The 15,974-nt window shown below is 40.2% G+C and overlaps 1 protein-coding gene across 1 annotated transcript in view; it reads left to right on the forward strand.

Moving 5' to 3' along the window:
• KDM5A (lysine demethylase 5A) overlaps window positions 1–15,974 on the forward strand; it is a 96,451-nt gene that overhangs the window by 62,490 nt on the left and 17,987 nt on the right. The window contains exons 20-24 of the mRNA XM_033223333.1: window positions 1,734–1,872; window positions 6,181–6,360; window positions 7,307–7,468; window positions 9,269–9,820; window positions 10,186–10,329. Coding sequence (XP_033079224.1) covers window positions 1,734–1,872; window positions 6,181–6,360; window positions 7,307–7,468; window positions 9,269–9,820; window positions 10,186–10,329 — 1,177 coding nt within the window. The remainder of the gene's footprint in view (window positions 1–1,733; window positions 1,873–6,180; window positions 6,361–7,306; window positions 7,469–9,268; window positions 9,821–10,185; window positions 10,330–15,974) is intronic.

The following is a 15,974-nucleotide window of genomic DNA, read 5'->3' on the forward strand; positions in this document are numbered from 1 at the left end:
TAACCTGATTTGTAAGGCCATCTGTCATCTAGCCTCTTGCTTAATTACATATCTAGTCTTACCTCTTGCCATTCTTCCTCTTGTATCCTATGTTCCAAACATTGTGATTTTTCTTCCCAGTTCCTCAAACATCTATGTTCTTTCTCTGCATCTTTGTGCATGTGTATTTTATTCTCCTGTAGAGCACTCTTATTTTCAGGCCATCTCCTGTGGTGTACCGCTACCAACCCTCTCCTGCCCCTGGCCCCAGCTTTCCTGATTAAGCCTTATTCAGAAAGGATGAGAAAGCTTAGACATCACTTTTGGGAAGTCTTCTTTACCCACCAGGTCGATTAGGTTCTCCTACTATGTATTCCAATAGCACCTTTACTTTCATTTATCATTACAGTTCTCACAGTGCATCATAAACTCCTTATTAATAATCTTCATAAAATTAAAAAACTTCATGAGGCTGGGCACAGTGGCTCACATCTGTAATCCCAGCATTTTGGGAGGCTGAGGAGGGTGGATTGCTTGAGCCCAGAAGTTCGAGACCAGCCTGGCCAACATGGTGAAACCCTGTCTCTACTAAAAATACAAAAAAATTAGCTGGGCAAGGTGGCACATGCCTGTAGTCCCAGCTGCTTGGGAGGCTGAGGCATGAGAATCGTTTGAACCAAGGAGGCAGAGGGTGTAGTGAGCTGAGATTGCGCCATTGCACTTCAGCCTGGGTGACAGCGAGACTCAAAAAATAAATAAAGGTTTCATGAGGCAAGGACTGTCGTTCTTGCTCATGAGCAATTTCCAGTACCTAAAACAGTGCCTAACACATAGTAGGATTCGTGGATGATGAACGATTTCTACCTCAGTAGCTTCCCATTGCTTTACACGATGAAGTCCATGGCTCTCAGGACTCTGGATCTTTCTTCCTGCCAAATTCCCTTTTCCTGTCCCACTCTTTTTCCACCCGTTCCCTGCCTCCAGTTCTCCACATCACCCCCTAATTGCAAACTGAACTATGACCTGCCTTTTAAGTGTTTTTCCATGCCTTTGTTCATTGTATTCCTGGTTTAACTTCTTTAACTTTTCGTTTTGACAGAATCATACTAATTTAAGGCCTACTTCAAAGCCTTTCTCAGCTTTCCTGGGCAGAATTAATCACTGCCTCCCATAACAGTGAGTTTATAGTAATTTGGTTTTAGTTCCCAGTAGAAACATAATTCTTATCTTGTATTGTGATTCATTGAGGATAAGGTCTATGCTTTGTTCATCTTTGTGTAACTAATGTTCATGAATGTAGTTTAAGTAAATGTACCTTGTCAACATTAATGGATTTCTAGTCTCTTGTTTTCTACATTGCTATCAAATGTGCATCTCTGACAATTTCAGGTACTGTAGAGAAGTAGAATAGAGGCAGTCTAGTATAGTGAAAGGATCATGGATCTGACCCTCATTCTGAATCGGTATTTCAGATGTGTCGTTTATTATGCTAAATGACTGAGGAAAATAACTTCTCTTTGAGTTAAAGTTTTCTTATCCATAAAATATTTATGTTTTATTTTATTATAAACTTATGTTTATACATTTTCTTATCTATAAGATGGAAAAGAAAGATACTAGCTGCTTTGCCTCCCTTATAGGATTGTGGTAAGAATTCGGTGAAATCATGTAAATGAAAGTTATCTAAGCATTCTGAAATGTTATTTAAATGTTGATTTCTCATGCATCCTACTCTGTTTTTATTGTTCTTTTAGACCACGGCACAGTGTGGCAAGTTTAGAAAGCATTGTCAATGAAGCCAAGAACATTCCAGCCTTTCTACCCAATGTGTTGTCCTTGAAAGAAGCCTTACAAAAGGCTCGAGAATGGACAGCTAAAGTGGAAGCTATTCAGGTAAGAAGGCTTTTGGATTATCCCACCTATCAGGTAACGCCTGTTTCACGGATTCATTTTTAAACTATTAATTCTTTAGAATAGAATAATCTTAATTCAAATGATCCCTAACTTAGATCGACTTGTGATTTTTTGACTTCATGATGGTGCGAAAGTGATATGCATTGAGTAGAAAATGTGTTTCGAATTTTGAATTTTGAACTTTTGCCAGGCTAGCAATGTGTGGTGTGACACTGTCTCTCACGATGCTGGGCAGCAGCATTGAGCCACAGCTCCGTCGGTCATGCCGATGGAAGGGTTCTGAGCACCTTTAAGGTAGGGTAGGCTAAGCTGTGTTAGTATTTTTTTTTTTTTTTTTTTTTTGAGACGGAGTCTTGCTCTGCCTCCTAGGCTGGAGTGCAGTGGCCGGCTCTCAGCTCACTGCAAGCTCCGCCTCCCGGGTTCAGGCCATTCTCCTGTCTCAGCCTCCCGAGTAGCTGGGACTACAGGCGCCCGCCTCGTTGCCCGGCTAGTTTTTTGTATTTTTTAGTAGAGACGGGGTTTCACCGTATTAGCCAGGATGGTCTCGATCTCCTGACCTTGTGATCCGCCCGTCTCGGCCTCCCAAAGTGCTGGGATTACAGGCTTGAGCCACCGCGCCCGGCGTGTTAGTATGTTAATTTTATTAAATGCATTTTCAACTTACGATGGGGACATAACCCTGTTGTAAGTTGAGGAGCATCTATAAAATAATTCTAGTCAAGTTCACTTACTCTTTTGTCTGATTTTATAATTTAGAATAATTATTACCTACTTAAATATTGCTTGTTTTTATTGACTCCCTGCTATGAAAGATGATAGAATTAGTTATTTAACTCTTTAGCAATAGGGAATTTGTTACCTACTGTATTCTTCAAATTTTTTTCCATGTGCATGAGTAAACTTTTAAAATTAGAGGTAGAAAAAGAAAATGAAATTAACATTTACTGAGCACCACAATGAATTACTTTTAAAATTAGAGGCAGAAAAAGAAAATGAGATTAACATTTACTGAGCACCACAATGAATTACTTTTAAAATTAGAGGCAGAAAAAGAAAATGAGATTAACATTTACTGAGCACCACAATGAATTACTTTTAAAATTAGAGGCAGAAAAAGAAAATGAGATTAACATTTACTGAGCACCACAATGAATTACTTTTAAAATTAGAGGCAGAAAAAGAAAATGAAATTAACGTTCACTGAGCACCACAATGAATTACTTTTAAAATTAGAGGCAGAAAAAGAAAATGAAATTAACGTGTACTGAGCACCACAGCACTCTTGCTACTATTCTAGGTATTTGGGAGCAGGCATGTAAGGGAAGGGTGTAAAAATAGGACTTACAGTATAAAATAGGGTATAAAACTAGAGTCTTCCAAATACATATTTTCTAGTTAGAGAGACATATTTTACACATCTGTAATTTAAAACAGAATGAGGTAAGTGCTAGATAGAGAAAAAAGTATACTTGAATCATAAAAACCGTTAAGCACCACTTACAGTGTTAAGTGTATAAACACTCTTTTTTTTTTTTGAGACGGAGTCTCGCTCTGTCGCCCAGGCTGGAGCGCAGTGGCCGGATCTCAGCTCACTGCAAGCTCCGCCTCCCGGGTTTACGCCATTCTCCTGCCTCAGCCTCCCGAGTAGCTGGGACTACAGGCGCCCGCCACCTCGCCCGGCTAGTTTTTGTATTTTTAGTAGAGACGGGGTTTCACCGTGTTAGCCAGGATGGTCTCGATCTCCTGACCTTGTGATCCGCCCGTCTCGGCCTCCCAAAGTGCTGGGATTACAGGCTTGAGCCACCGCGCCCGGCCTAAACACTCTTAATTATAGACCTATACTCAAAAAGAAAACCAACTTCCACTAAACTGCTGCCCCCAAAAGGAACATATTCTGGGTGTCAAGTTCTTTTTTTTGTTTTTCGAGACAGAGTCTCCCTGTGTCGCTCAGGCTGGAGTGCAGTGGTGGTGTGATCTTGGCTCACTGCAACTTCTACCTCCTGGATTCAAGCAATTCTCCTGCCCTAGCTTCTCAAGTAGCTGGGATTACAGGCACGCGCCACCAGGCCCAGCTGATTTTTGTATTTTTAGGAGAGATGGGATTTCACCATGTTGGCCAGGCTGGTCTTGAACTCCTGACCTCAGGTGATCCGCCTGCCTTGACCTTCCAAAGTGCTGGGATGACAGGTGTGAGCCACGGTTCCTGGCCTGGGTGTCAAGTTCTAATGACTTCCCTTTTACTTTCTTTTCTGTTGAGTTTTTCTGGGACCTGCTTAGCTGCCAGTGTTTCGTTTCTGTTTTTTTGAATTATTTCTGTTTTTATCTGGACAGCTTCTATGTTTGGTGAGTCTTTGACCTGGCTCCGGCAGTAGTTGTTGTCTTCAGATGTCTGAGAATCTTTAATTGGCTGTTTTATTTATAATTGAAGGACGAAGTCAACAAGTGTAGGTAGCTATCATGTGTTTCCTCTGTAATTTCAAAGGGCTGTCTCTCTACCAGGCTCTTCCCTTCAGTGACTTGTAGGCTCTAAGTAAGTGGACAGGTTTTGTTATTTGACAGACTTTTCTTTAGGCTGCATGGCCTGGGAGCAGCCTATGTCTAGGCTTAGCCAGAAGGTGTTCTCTAGTCAAATGGCTATAATTGGGCACGAGAAAGAATAATAGTAAATATCGTATCTTGATATGAGCTTGTTTTCTATTCCATTTAGTTATCTGGTCCTATCTTGGTATTGTAGTAGTTTAATTATATCATTTTAATATCTTCTAGGACTAGAGCCACTTCCTTACCCCCTTTAAAAATGCATAGATTTTTTCTGTTTTTTTGAGGCAGAGTCTCATTCTCTTGCCCAGGCTGGATCTCAGCTCACTGCAACCTCCTCCTCCTGGGTTCAAGCTATTCTTGTGCCTCAGCTTCCCAGGTAGCTGGGATTACAGGTGTGCACCACTGTGCCTGGGTAATTTTTGTATTTTTAGTAGAGACAAGGTTTTGCCATGTTGACCAGGTTGGTCTTGAACTCCTGGCCTCAAGTGTCCACCTGCCTCAGCCTCCCAAAGTGCTGGGATTACAGGCATGAGCCACTGCACTCAGCCAAAAATTCATAGGCTTCTTGCCTATTTATTTTTCTCCATGGTTCAGTGTTCTTTCAAAATTGAGTTTATAGGCAAATGTATCTGTTAATATTTGGGGAATATCCTTATACTGGAATACAGTATAGATGTTCTGTAAACAATAATGATTTCATTACATGGAAAGTTGAAACATTGTGAACTTGGAAGGAAAATATTTATTCTTATTTCTGTTTGTGTAACTTAAAATGGAGGTGGTTACCAGAATTGATATACTGCTTTTAGTTGTTCGAAAAATTATGAAAGACTTTGAAATTGGCAAAAAGATATCTAGGTATCCTTTCAGTGGAATACTGGATGTTGTCTAGTGAACTCTCCAGGATTATCTGATTCTAGGGGTGTGTGCCTTAGATTTTCTTTGGCCAGCCTATTTGACACCTGTCAGTTGTTTAAAAAGAAGAAGATAGCAATGCAAATGAAGTATGTCCACAGAAAAGCAGTGAAATTTGTGTGGAATGGTATAGTTGATTTTCACATTGTAGAAAAAGATGATTCAGTTTTCCTCTATATTAAGCATATATTTCTATCTATTAGTAAATGCGTTTTCTGATTCCTGTTTATTTGTTTATTTATCTATTTTTGAGACAGAATCTCACTGGGTTGCCCAGGCTGGAGTGCAGTGACACGATCTCAGCTCACTGCAACCTCCGCCTCCCGTGTTCAAGCAATTCTCTTGCCTCAACGTCTTGAGTAGCTGGGATTACAGGCGTGCGCCACCACGCCTGGCTAATTTTTGTATTTTTAGTAGAGACAGGGTTTCACCATGTTGGCCAGGCTGGTCTCAAGCTCCTGACCTCAAGTGATCTGCCTGTCTCAGCCTCCCAAAGTGCTGAAATTACAGGTGTGAGCCACCATGCCTGGCCTGCTAACTGCATTTATATATGTCTGTGCTTTAGATTGTCCTTTGAACTGATTTTTATATCTGTGGTTCTCTCATTAATTAGTAAATAAAATCATTGATGACATGTTCATTAAAAAAATAATTTACACAAACTTTAAAAAATAGAACATTGGAAGTTATATGAATTCAAGAGATGGAATTCCATGCAAAGAATAGTATTTCATAAAAGAACTAACACTAAACTTTGTAAGGTCTTGCAACAGTATATTGCCAGACCCCATAAGAGAACTCAGATTGTGAGAATCGACTTTGGTTTTTCAGAGTGGCAGCAACTACGCTTATTTGGAGCAGCTTGAGAGCTTGTCTGCGAAAGGACGCCCTATCCCTGTGCGCCTTGAAGCTCTGCCGCAAGTGGAATCGCAGGTAGCAGCAGCGCGGGCGTGGAGAGAACGGACGGGGCGGACCTTTCTTAAGAAGAATTCCAGCCATACGTTGTTACAGGTACTTGAACTTCAACACTCTCCTGAACTTCAGCACTCTCAGAAGCCACTGATAATTTAAGTAGTAATAGTATTGGTGAGGGTTATTTTCAGTTTATCTGATGACCATTATACAAGTGATTCTTACTAGGTGATATCAGATGTTGACTTGAAATCTGGAGTCTTGGGCAAATTCATTTCCAGTTAATCTTGTGCTGTCCCTGGAAAAAGCAGTCAGTCGGCCTTGGCTTGTTACTGGACTCTAGTCATTGAAACAGTTTTGTTTTCTTTTGTTTTTTTGAGACAGAGTCTTGCCCTGTTGCCCAGACTGGAGTGCAGTGGTGTGATCTCAGCCCACTGCAGCTGTTGCCTCCTGGGCTCAAGTGATCCCTTCACCTCACCCTCCCAAGTGTCTAGGACTACCGGCATGCACCACCATGCGTGGCTAATTTTTTGTATTTTTGGTGGAGATGATATTTCGTCATGTTGCCTGGGCTGGTCTCGAACTCCTTTGAGCTCAAGTGATCCGTCCGCCTCAGTCTCCCAAAGTGCTGGGATTACAGGTGTGAACCACCACGTCCAGCCTATCGTTGAATGATCTTTTTTCTCCGAAGCACAAATTTGTATACTCATCGTGCCTTTGATCTTGAGAAGTTGAACATAGTAGTTAAGAGCAAAGGCTTTGGAATAAGGTCTTTTCAGGTTTGAGAATGGACTCCTTAATTGGTAACCCTGTGTCCTTGGGCAAGTTATTTCCTTTCTGAGTCTCAGTTTCTCTTGTTTATAAAATGTAGATACTAATACCTACTACATAGGGTTGTTGTGAGGAATGAATTAGATCATGTGTATAAAGTCCTTAAGAAAGTGCCTCGGACATGGTTGAATGGTCAATAAATGGTTCCTTTATTATTTTCACTTCTAAGATTTTTTGAAAACCAGAGTTTATAATGGTGGTTTTATTTTTGTAGGTGCTGAGCCCCCGGACTGACATTGGTGTATATGGGAGTGGCAAAAATAGGAGGAAAAAAGTAAAAGAACTAATAGAAAAAGAAAAAGAAAAGGATCTGGACCTCGAGCCTCTAAGTGATCTGGAGGAAGGATTGGAGGAAACCAGAGATACAGCCATGGTGGTAAGAAATTACCTAGCGTCTTGAGTTTGCTTGGTGAATACAAAATTCTGTAAAGATATTAGCAGACTCACAGTTTTTATGTTTTTAACTTTTTATTTTCATATACTTTGGCTTTATGATTATCCATATTTCACATTAAAAGTAAGTATTTATAATCAAGATATACAAAAAGTTTAGTATTCTGCTCTTTTCCCAAAATTGTCTGTTCCATACCTCTGTTCTTTATTGTTTTAATAGTCGTCTGCTGTTCCATCAAGTTGTCCATAGTTTGCTGAGTACAGTAAGTCCTCATTTAACATTATCAATAGCTTCTTGCACTGTAACTCTCAAGTGAAGCAATGTATAATGAACCCAGTTTTACTACAGGCTGATATAAACAAGAGTTGAGTTCCTTATTTTTTAACCAGCATATTTCTGGTCACAAAAACATCATCAGACTTTTAAAATGAAGACCCCAAACACTTCTGATATTAAACACTGAGAAAATTGGAGCTAAACATACATTTAAGAAAGAGTAATAAAAACTAGATAATTAACCAATTTCTGGTAAATTAGTGAGTGACAGTGGCATTGGCCAGGAATTGATTTTTTTTCTTCAATGTTATAATGAAATTACACTGAACATAAAGATGTTATTTGAGGACCTGCTGTAGTTTTCTAATTTTGAGCATTTTGCCTGTTACTGAGTTTCTTATTGTAAGTAATAAAATGAACTTCTTTGTATAGCCTTTTCCTTCTTTTAAATTTCCTAGACTTGACTCTTAGGGATGTAATTACTGGGTTAGAATTTAATATAAACATTTTATGACTCTTATTACTATGTATTTTTTAAAAGAATTATGCCAGACTACAGATTTCCATCTCTTAATGAGTGTTAAAATATTTGTAGTTGATGAGAATTACGCTTTTTTGGAGGATAGGAGGAATGTGTTAAGATTACTAGGATCCTGAGGAAATAGAAAATAAATACGAATCTGGGCAATAAAAGTAGGGAATTGCATATGCTATAGCTCTTTCTGCCTAGAAATGATTCTGTTTTGAAGCCAATGAAAATGATTTCTGATTAGAGGACCTGCCTAACAAGTCAGTCTGGCTAGACAAGTAGGACTGGAAATTACTTCAAAATTGTTTCAAAGCTGCCGATATAGTTTAAGAAGAAAATGCACTGACAGTATTGATAATTAAATTTGTTTGCCTTTATTTACTTTGTTAAATTGAGTTTCATAAAACTCTGTTGTTACAATTGATCAAGTTGTGTTACTCTACTGACACATGAAGAGGCCTTCTAGAGAGAAATAAATTAATGTGTATAGGACTTGCCCCAGGGAATGAATGACAAGGGGATGGGAAACTAATACTTTATTGAGTGTTTTTCTTCTGCAAGATACCAGGTTAGGCACTTTCGTATGTTACCTTATTTAATCTGTGAAACAGCAAAATAACGGTTGGTAGTATCCTCATTTTTCAGAAAATGGAGGTTCTGAAACTTGTGCCGCATATTAACAGTCTAAAAGTACAAGAGCCAGGCTTTGTACCCAGGTTGTTTGATTTCAAGGCATGCCATCTTTGTACTGCGCCCTACAGAAGAGGCCAAAGTACTGCACTGATGTACATGATCAAATGTGATAGCACTTTGTCTGTTTCACAGATGAGGAATGTTTGCATGGAAACTACCAGGGGCCCCAAATTTTAGGAAACTGTTTATAACTGATAACTTGGAGAAAGATCCCACAGCCTTGAGAATTTGGTATTTTGGGGTATATTGCAGTGACTCTTCAATTAAATGTTTTTCTTGTACAGGTAGCAGTTTTCAAAGAACGGGAGCAAAAAGAGATTGAAGCCATGCATTCTCTCAGAGCAGCCAACCTAGCCAAGATGACAATGGTAGACCGCATAGAAGAAGTAAAATTTTGCATTTGCCGCAAGACAGCCAGTGGGTTTATGCTACAGTGTGAGCTCTGCAAGGACTGGTTCCATAACAGCTGTGTTCCTCTTCCGAAATCAAGTTCCCAAAAAAAAGGATCCAACTGGCAAGCTAAAGAAGTAAAATTCCTTTGCCCTCTTTGTATGCGGTCTCGAAGGCCCAGGCTAGAGACTATTCTGTCACTCCTGGTATCCCTTCAGAAGTTGCCCGTACGGTTGCCTGAAGGAGAGGCCCTGCAGTGTTTGACAGAACGTGCTATGAGTTGGCAAGATAGAGCACGGCAGGCTCTAGCCACAGATGAACTCTCCTCTGCCCTGGCCAAACTGTCTGTGTTGAGCCAGCGTATGGTGGAACAGGCAGCTCGAGAAAAAACTGAAAAGATCATCAGTGCAGAACTCCAAAAAGCAGCTGCCAATCCCGACTTACAGGCAAGTTTAGGATTTACATTCTTTTTCTATTTCATGGGATATGTCAGTGTATAAATAGTAAATCGAGTCTGTCTTACCAATTGATTAGGAAAATAACAGTAACTTGTCAGCAATTATCCATTGCATTCTCATTCAACAGATACTATTATACTTTTTTTGGATGCGTACTTAGTGAACTATTCCTGGGAATGTCATTCAGGTGGACTTTGGCATCATCATCAAATAATTTGATTTCTACTAACTGTTGAAGAACTCTTGTTAGCCACTTTGCTTATTCATTACATTTTGGTGATCTTAGGCACACATTAATTCCCCTGCTGGTCTCTCATGTCTTGCCGTTCATCTTGGAATTCTTTGTTGTTTAGGGACACTTACCTAGTTTCCAGCAGTCTGCTTTTAATCGGGTGGTGAGCAGTGTGTCATCTTCTCCTCGACAAACAATGGACTATGATGACGAAGAAACAGACTCTGATGAAGACATTCGAGAGACGTATGGCTACGACATGAAGGTAGTTACACGGACAGGCTGTGTGGGTACATACCTGATCATTGAGTTTGTTTAAAAAAAAAAAAAAGCTATTGAACAGTGATGGTTGAGGCCTGAAAGTGAAAGAGAAAACTAGTCATTTATCTCTTCTGAGGTTTTAGTCATAGCATTTTTTCAAAACTCAAAAAATTACAGGTTGCTGAAATAATTTTTTTTTTTTTTGAGATGGAGTCTCCCTCTCTCGGCCAGGCTGGAATGCAGTGGTGTGATCTCTGTTCACTGCAACCTCTGCCTTCTGGGTTTAAGTAATTCTTGTGCCTCAGCCTCCCAAGTTGCTGGGATTACAGGTGCATGCCACCATGCCCGGCTAATTTTTGTATTTTTAGTAGAGATGGGGTTTCATCATGTTAGCCAGGCTGGTCTTGAACTCCTGACCTGAAGTGATCCGCCCGCCTCGGCCTCCCAAAGTGCTGGGATTACAGGTGTGAGCCACTGTGCCAGACCTGAAACAATTTTTAAAAAATAGTATTTAAAAATCTGTATATGGGCCGGGCGCGGTGGCTGAAGCCTGTAATCCCAGCACTTTGGGAGGCCGAGACGGGCAGATCATGAGGTCAGGAGAAGGAGATTGAGACCATCCTGGCTAACACGGGGAAACCCCGTCTCTACTAAAAAAACTACAAAAAACTAGCCGGGCGACGTGGCGGCGCCTGTAGTCCCAGCTACCCGGGAGGCTGAGACAGGAGAATGGCGTGAACCCGGGAGGCGGAGCTTGCAGTGAGCTGAGATCGGGCCACAGCACTCCAGCCTGGGTGACAGAGCGAAACTCCGTCTCAAAAAAAAAAAAAAAAAAAAAAAAAATCTGTATATGTTTTTCTCATAGTCCCTTATGGCTTAGAGGAACTAGAAAGTGCATTAAATTAGGTAAAGCTTTCATGGCCAATTTCAGTTTTTCACATTTTTTTCTTTGAGTTAAAGTCTGTATACACTTAAGTTTTAAGAATTCCATTCTAGGCGTGGTGTGGTGGCTCATGCCTATAAACCTGACACTTTAGGGGAGACTGAGGTGGGAGAATCACTTGAGTCCAGGAGTTTGAGACCAGCCTGTGCAGCATAGCGAGACCCCCATCTCTACAAAAACATAGAAAAGTTAGTTGGGTGTGGTAGCATGCACCTGTAGTCCCAGCTACTTGGGAGGCTGAAGTGGGAGGATTGCTTTGATCCTAGGAGGTCAAGGCTGCAGTGAGCCGTGATTGTACCACTGCCCTCCAGGCTGGGTAGCGCAACAAAACCTTGACTCAAAAAAAAAAAAAAAAAATTCCGTTCCAGCTAGGCTATGAGTCTTTTGCTCTGCTTTCTTGTCTGGATGATGCCAGATAGAAAGTAATATTCAGAGATGGGTAATATAATACTTAGGCCCAGATTAGAATTTGCTGAGTTCCAGTTGCAGCTACAACAAATTATTTACCATCAATCTGACTGTTTTGGTAATGACACCTTACTGGTGGTGAAGAGAAGGTTTTGACAACTTTGTTTTGTGTTGGATCCAGTTAGCTTTTCATTCACCCTTTTTGTTAGGTGCAAGTCCTTTGCTTTTTAACCTAGTAATAACAACGTGATTAGTCAGAGACCCTGCCAGATTACAGTCAATCCATTGGTTTGTTTTATGTGATTCTTAGTTGCTTTGTTTAGAATCTATTCTTGTAACCTGGGAATTCCTACTCTGATACAAAAGGTTGCTTCCTAAGAACAAGGGGAGATTCTGTCCCAACCCCTTCACTATCTTTTGTCTTTTCAGCTTGCAGATCAGCTTGGTACTGCTCATTAACCTCATCAGCATTAAAACTGCTAGAGTGTAAAATTAAAACCATCCATCATAGACGCTCGTAGATTCTTCCACTGGGAAATGTTTTTTCTCAAGATAAAAATGGATCCAGGTGGCCGGGCGCGGTGGCTCAAGCCTGTAATCCCAGCACTTTGGGAGGCCGAGACGGGCGGATCACGAGGTCAGGAGATCGAGACCATCCTGGCTAACACTGTGAAACCCCGTCTCTACTAAATAAAATACAAAAAAACTAGCCGGGCGAGGTGGCGGCGCCTGTAGTCCCAGCTACTCGGGAGGCTGAGGCAGGAGAATGGCGGGAACCCGGGAGGCGGAGCTTGCAGTGAGCTGAGATCCGGCCACTGCACTCCAGTCCGGGTGACAGAGCGAGACTCCGTCTCAAAAAAAAAAAAAAATGGATCCAGGTGACTTGGGAATTTTCAGTTATGTGACTTAAAGACTTGAGAACAGTTGAAACTTGAATTAGCCTATTCAGATAATCTTCTTAAGCACGTTGTTATCTGGAAGTTAATGACTATCTTTGTTTACGAAGTTGTATGTAGGGTGACTAGGAGCAGCTGAAAAGGAACGCAACCCATGCCAATTCGCCTTTTCCTTGAATACTGGAATCACCTGTTTGCCCTGCTTAGAGGCCTTTGATATTTTTGGTGATTGCTTTCTAGCACATTAAGTATCAGCCAGTCCTCTAGATTTGCTTAACATCATGGGCCTTGCTTGAAAGCAGACTGGTAACCTATGAACACATCACAAGTATTGATGATTTTCAGGACTAGGGATCACAACTGCAGTTTGATATGGTTGGATGGAGTCATCTTTTTTTGGAGGAAATTATATGAGAATCTTAGCTTACTGTCTGTTTGGTAGTAGGTATTGGCAGGGTAGAAAAATAAGATTATGGTTACTAATGTATTTGACAGCTGAGAAGAGAAGAATGGTGGCAAGACTTACGGTAATTCAAGTTCAAATTTACTTTGCCGTCAAATGCTCTACCACTGAGCTATACCCTGCCAGTTTACTTTGATGTTGATATCTTTGAATGAAGAAAAAAAAAAAAGCCTATACTGTTGAGCATTTTCCCGCAGAGCAAGTGATAATTGTATAATAAAAATTTTATTTGCCAGTTTATTTGCATTTGGCTGGTGTTTTTTTTCTTTGTGTGGTGTTCTCTGTTGTGACCATAAATTCATAATTAAAATACTTTGAACATAGTATTCTTGCTTGAGGAGGAGCCCCCTCTTGGTTTAGGAAGAGGAGTAGGTAATTATTTAGTAAAATAAAATCAGTCATTTTATCTTAATTACCATCCAGAAAGTCTTTACTTACAAGGTACACATTTAATGAAGCAAAGTCTGTCCTGCGTCTTTGGGATTGTGTCTGTGTAGGTGAAGCTTGGGGATACTGATTTCGAGGAGAATCATCTGAGACCTGATCAGAGCTCACTTCACATTCCAAGGACTTGAAACAGTGAGATTAATGAGCACTACCAAGCTGGTTTGCAAGCTGAGCTTATTTTTTCCCCTCATCGCTGTTATAATGAAATGAAAACAACTTTATTCATGGACCTGCTATTGTACTTCCTTTTGCTTAAAGTCAGTTTCCAAGAACCTACTGATGACGTTACATGAAGACTTACTATAATCTATATATTGTCAGTCAGACATATACCTATTTTAAGTAAGAGCAATTGGTAAGATTCTAGGTTTGAAAACCTCTAGAGAGGATTAAATGGTTTGTGTCCTTAAGCTGTCACATCTAAATTTGTCTTCCCCTCCTTAGCTTGTTGGTATAGGAGTTATTATAGGTTGTAGACTATAGAAGGTGGATTACTTAACCATAATTTTTTTTTATTAAACTTGAAGTTCTGGGGTACATGTGCAGAACATACAGGTTTGTTTCATAGGTATACATGTGCCATGGTGGTTTGCTGCACCCACCAACCCGTCGTCTACATTAGGTATTTCTCCTAATGCTATGCCTCCCCTAACCCCTCACCCCGCGACAGGCCCCGGTGTGTGATGTTCACCTCCCTGTGTCCATATGTTCTTGTTGTTCAGGCCCCATTTATGAATGAGAACATGCAGTGTTAGGTTTTCTGTTCTTGTGTTAATTTGCTGAGAATGATGGTTTCCAGCTTCATGTCTCTGCACAGGACATGAACTCATCCTTTTTTATGGCTACATAGTATTCCATGTTGTATATGTGCCACATTTTCTTTATCCATTCTGTCATTGATGGGCATTTGGGTTGGTTCCAAGCCTTTGCTATTGTGAACAGTGCTGTAATAAACATATGTGTGCATGTGTCTTTATAGTAGAATGATTTATAATCCTTTGGGTATATATCCAGTAATGGGATTGCTGGGTCAAATGGTAATTCTAGTTTTAGATCCTTGAGGAATGGCCACACTGTCTTCCACAATGGTTGAACCAATTTACACTCCCACCAACAGTGTAAAAGTGTTCCTGTTTCTCCACATCCTCTCCAGCATCTGTTGTTTCCTGACTTTTTAATGATTGCCATTTTAACTGGTGTGAGATGGTATCTCATTGTGGTTTTGATTTGCAATTCTCTAGTGAGCAGTGATGACGAGCATTTTTTCGTATGTTTGTTGGCTGCATAAATGTCTTCTTTTGAGAAGTGTCTGTTCATATCCTTTGCCCACTTTTTGATGGGGTTGTTTTTTTTCTTGTAAATTTGTTTAAGTTCTTTGTAGATTCTGGATATTAGCCCTTTGTCAGATGGATAGATTGCAAAATTTTTCTCCCATTCTGTAGGTTGCCTGTTCACTCTGCTGATAGTTTCTTTTGCTGTGCAGAAACTCTTTAGTTTAATTAGATCCGATTTGTCTATTTTGGCTATTGTTGCCATTGCTTTTGGTGTTTTAGTCATGAAGTCTTTGCCCATGCCTATGTCCTGAATGGTGTTGCCTAGGTTTTCTTCTAGGTTTTTTATGGTTTTAGGTCTTACCTTTCAGTCTTTAATCCATCTTGAGTTAATTTTTGTATAAGGTATAAGGAAGGGATCTAGTTTCAGTTTTCTGCATATGGCTAGCCAGTTTTCCCAACACCATTTATTAAATAGGGAGTCCTTCCCCATTTCTTGTTTTTGTCAGGTTTGTCAAAGATCAGATGGTTGTAGATGTGTGGTGTCATTTCTGAGGCCTCTGTTCTGTTCTATTGGTCTATATATCTGTTTTGGTACCAGTACCATGCTGTTTTTGTTACTGCAGCCTTTTAGTATAGTTTGAAGTTAGGTAGCGTGATGCCTCCAGCCTTGTTCTTTTTGTTTAGGATTGCCTTGGTTATGCAGGCTCTTTTTTGGTTCCATATGAAATTTAAAGTAGTTTTTTCCAGTTCTGTGAAGACAGTCAATAGTAGCTTGGTAGGGATAGCATTGAATCTGTAAATTGCTTTGGGCAGTATGGGCATTTTCACGATATTGATTCTTCCTATCCATGAGCATGGAATGTTTTTCCATTTGTTTGTGTTCTCTCATTTCCTTAAGCAGTGGTTTGTAGTTCTCCTTGAAGAGGTCCTTCACATCCCTTGTAAGTTGGCTTCCTAGGTATTTTATTCTCTTTGTAGCAATTGTGAATGGGAGTTCACTCATGATTTGACTCTGTTTGTCTATTGTTGGAGTATAGGAATGCTTGTGATTTTTGCGCATTGATTTTGTATCCTGAGATGTTGCTGAAGTTGCTTATCAGCTTACGGAGATTTTGGGCTGAGATGATGGGGTTTTCTAAATATACAATCATGTCATCTGCAAACAGAGACAATTTGACTTCCTCTGTTCCTATTTGAATACCCTTTATTTCTTTCTCC

Source organism: Trachypithecus francoisi, unplaced genomic scaffold (genome assembly GCF_009764315.1).
Source record: "Trachypithecus francoisi isolate TF-2019V2 unplaced genomic scaffold, Tfra_2.0 Lachesis_group11, whole genome shotgun sequence".
In the NCBI taxonomy this organism is placed as follows: Eukaryota; Metazoa; Chordata; class Mammalia; order Primates; family Cercopithecidae; genus Trachypithecus; species Trachypithecus francoisi.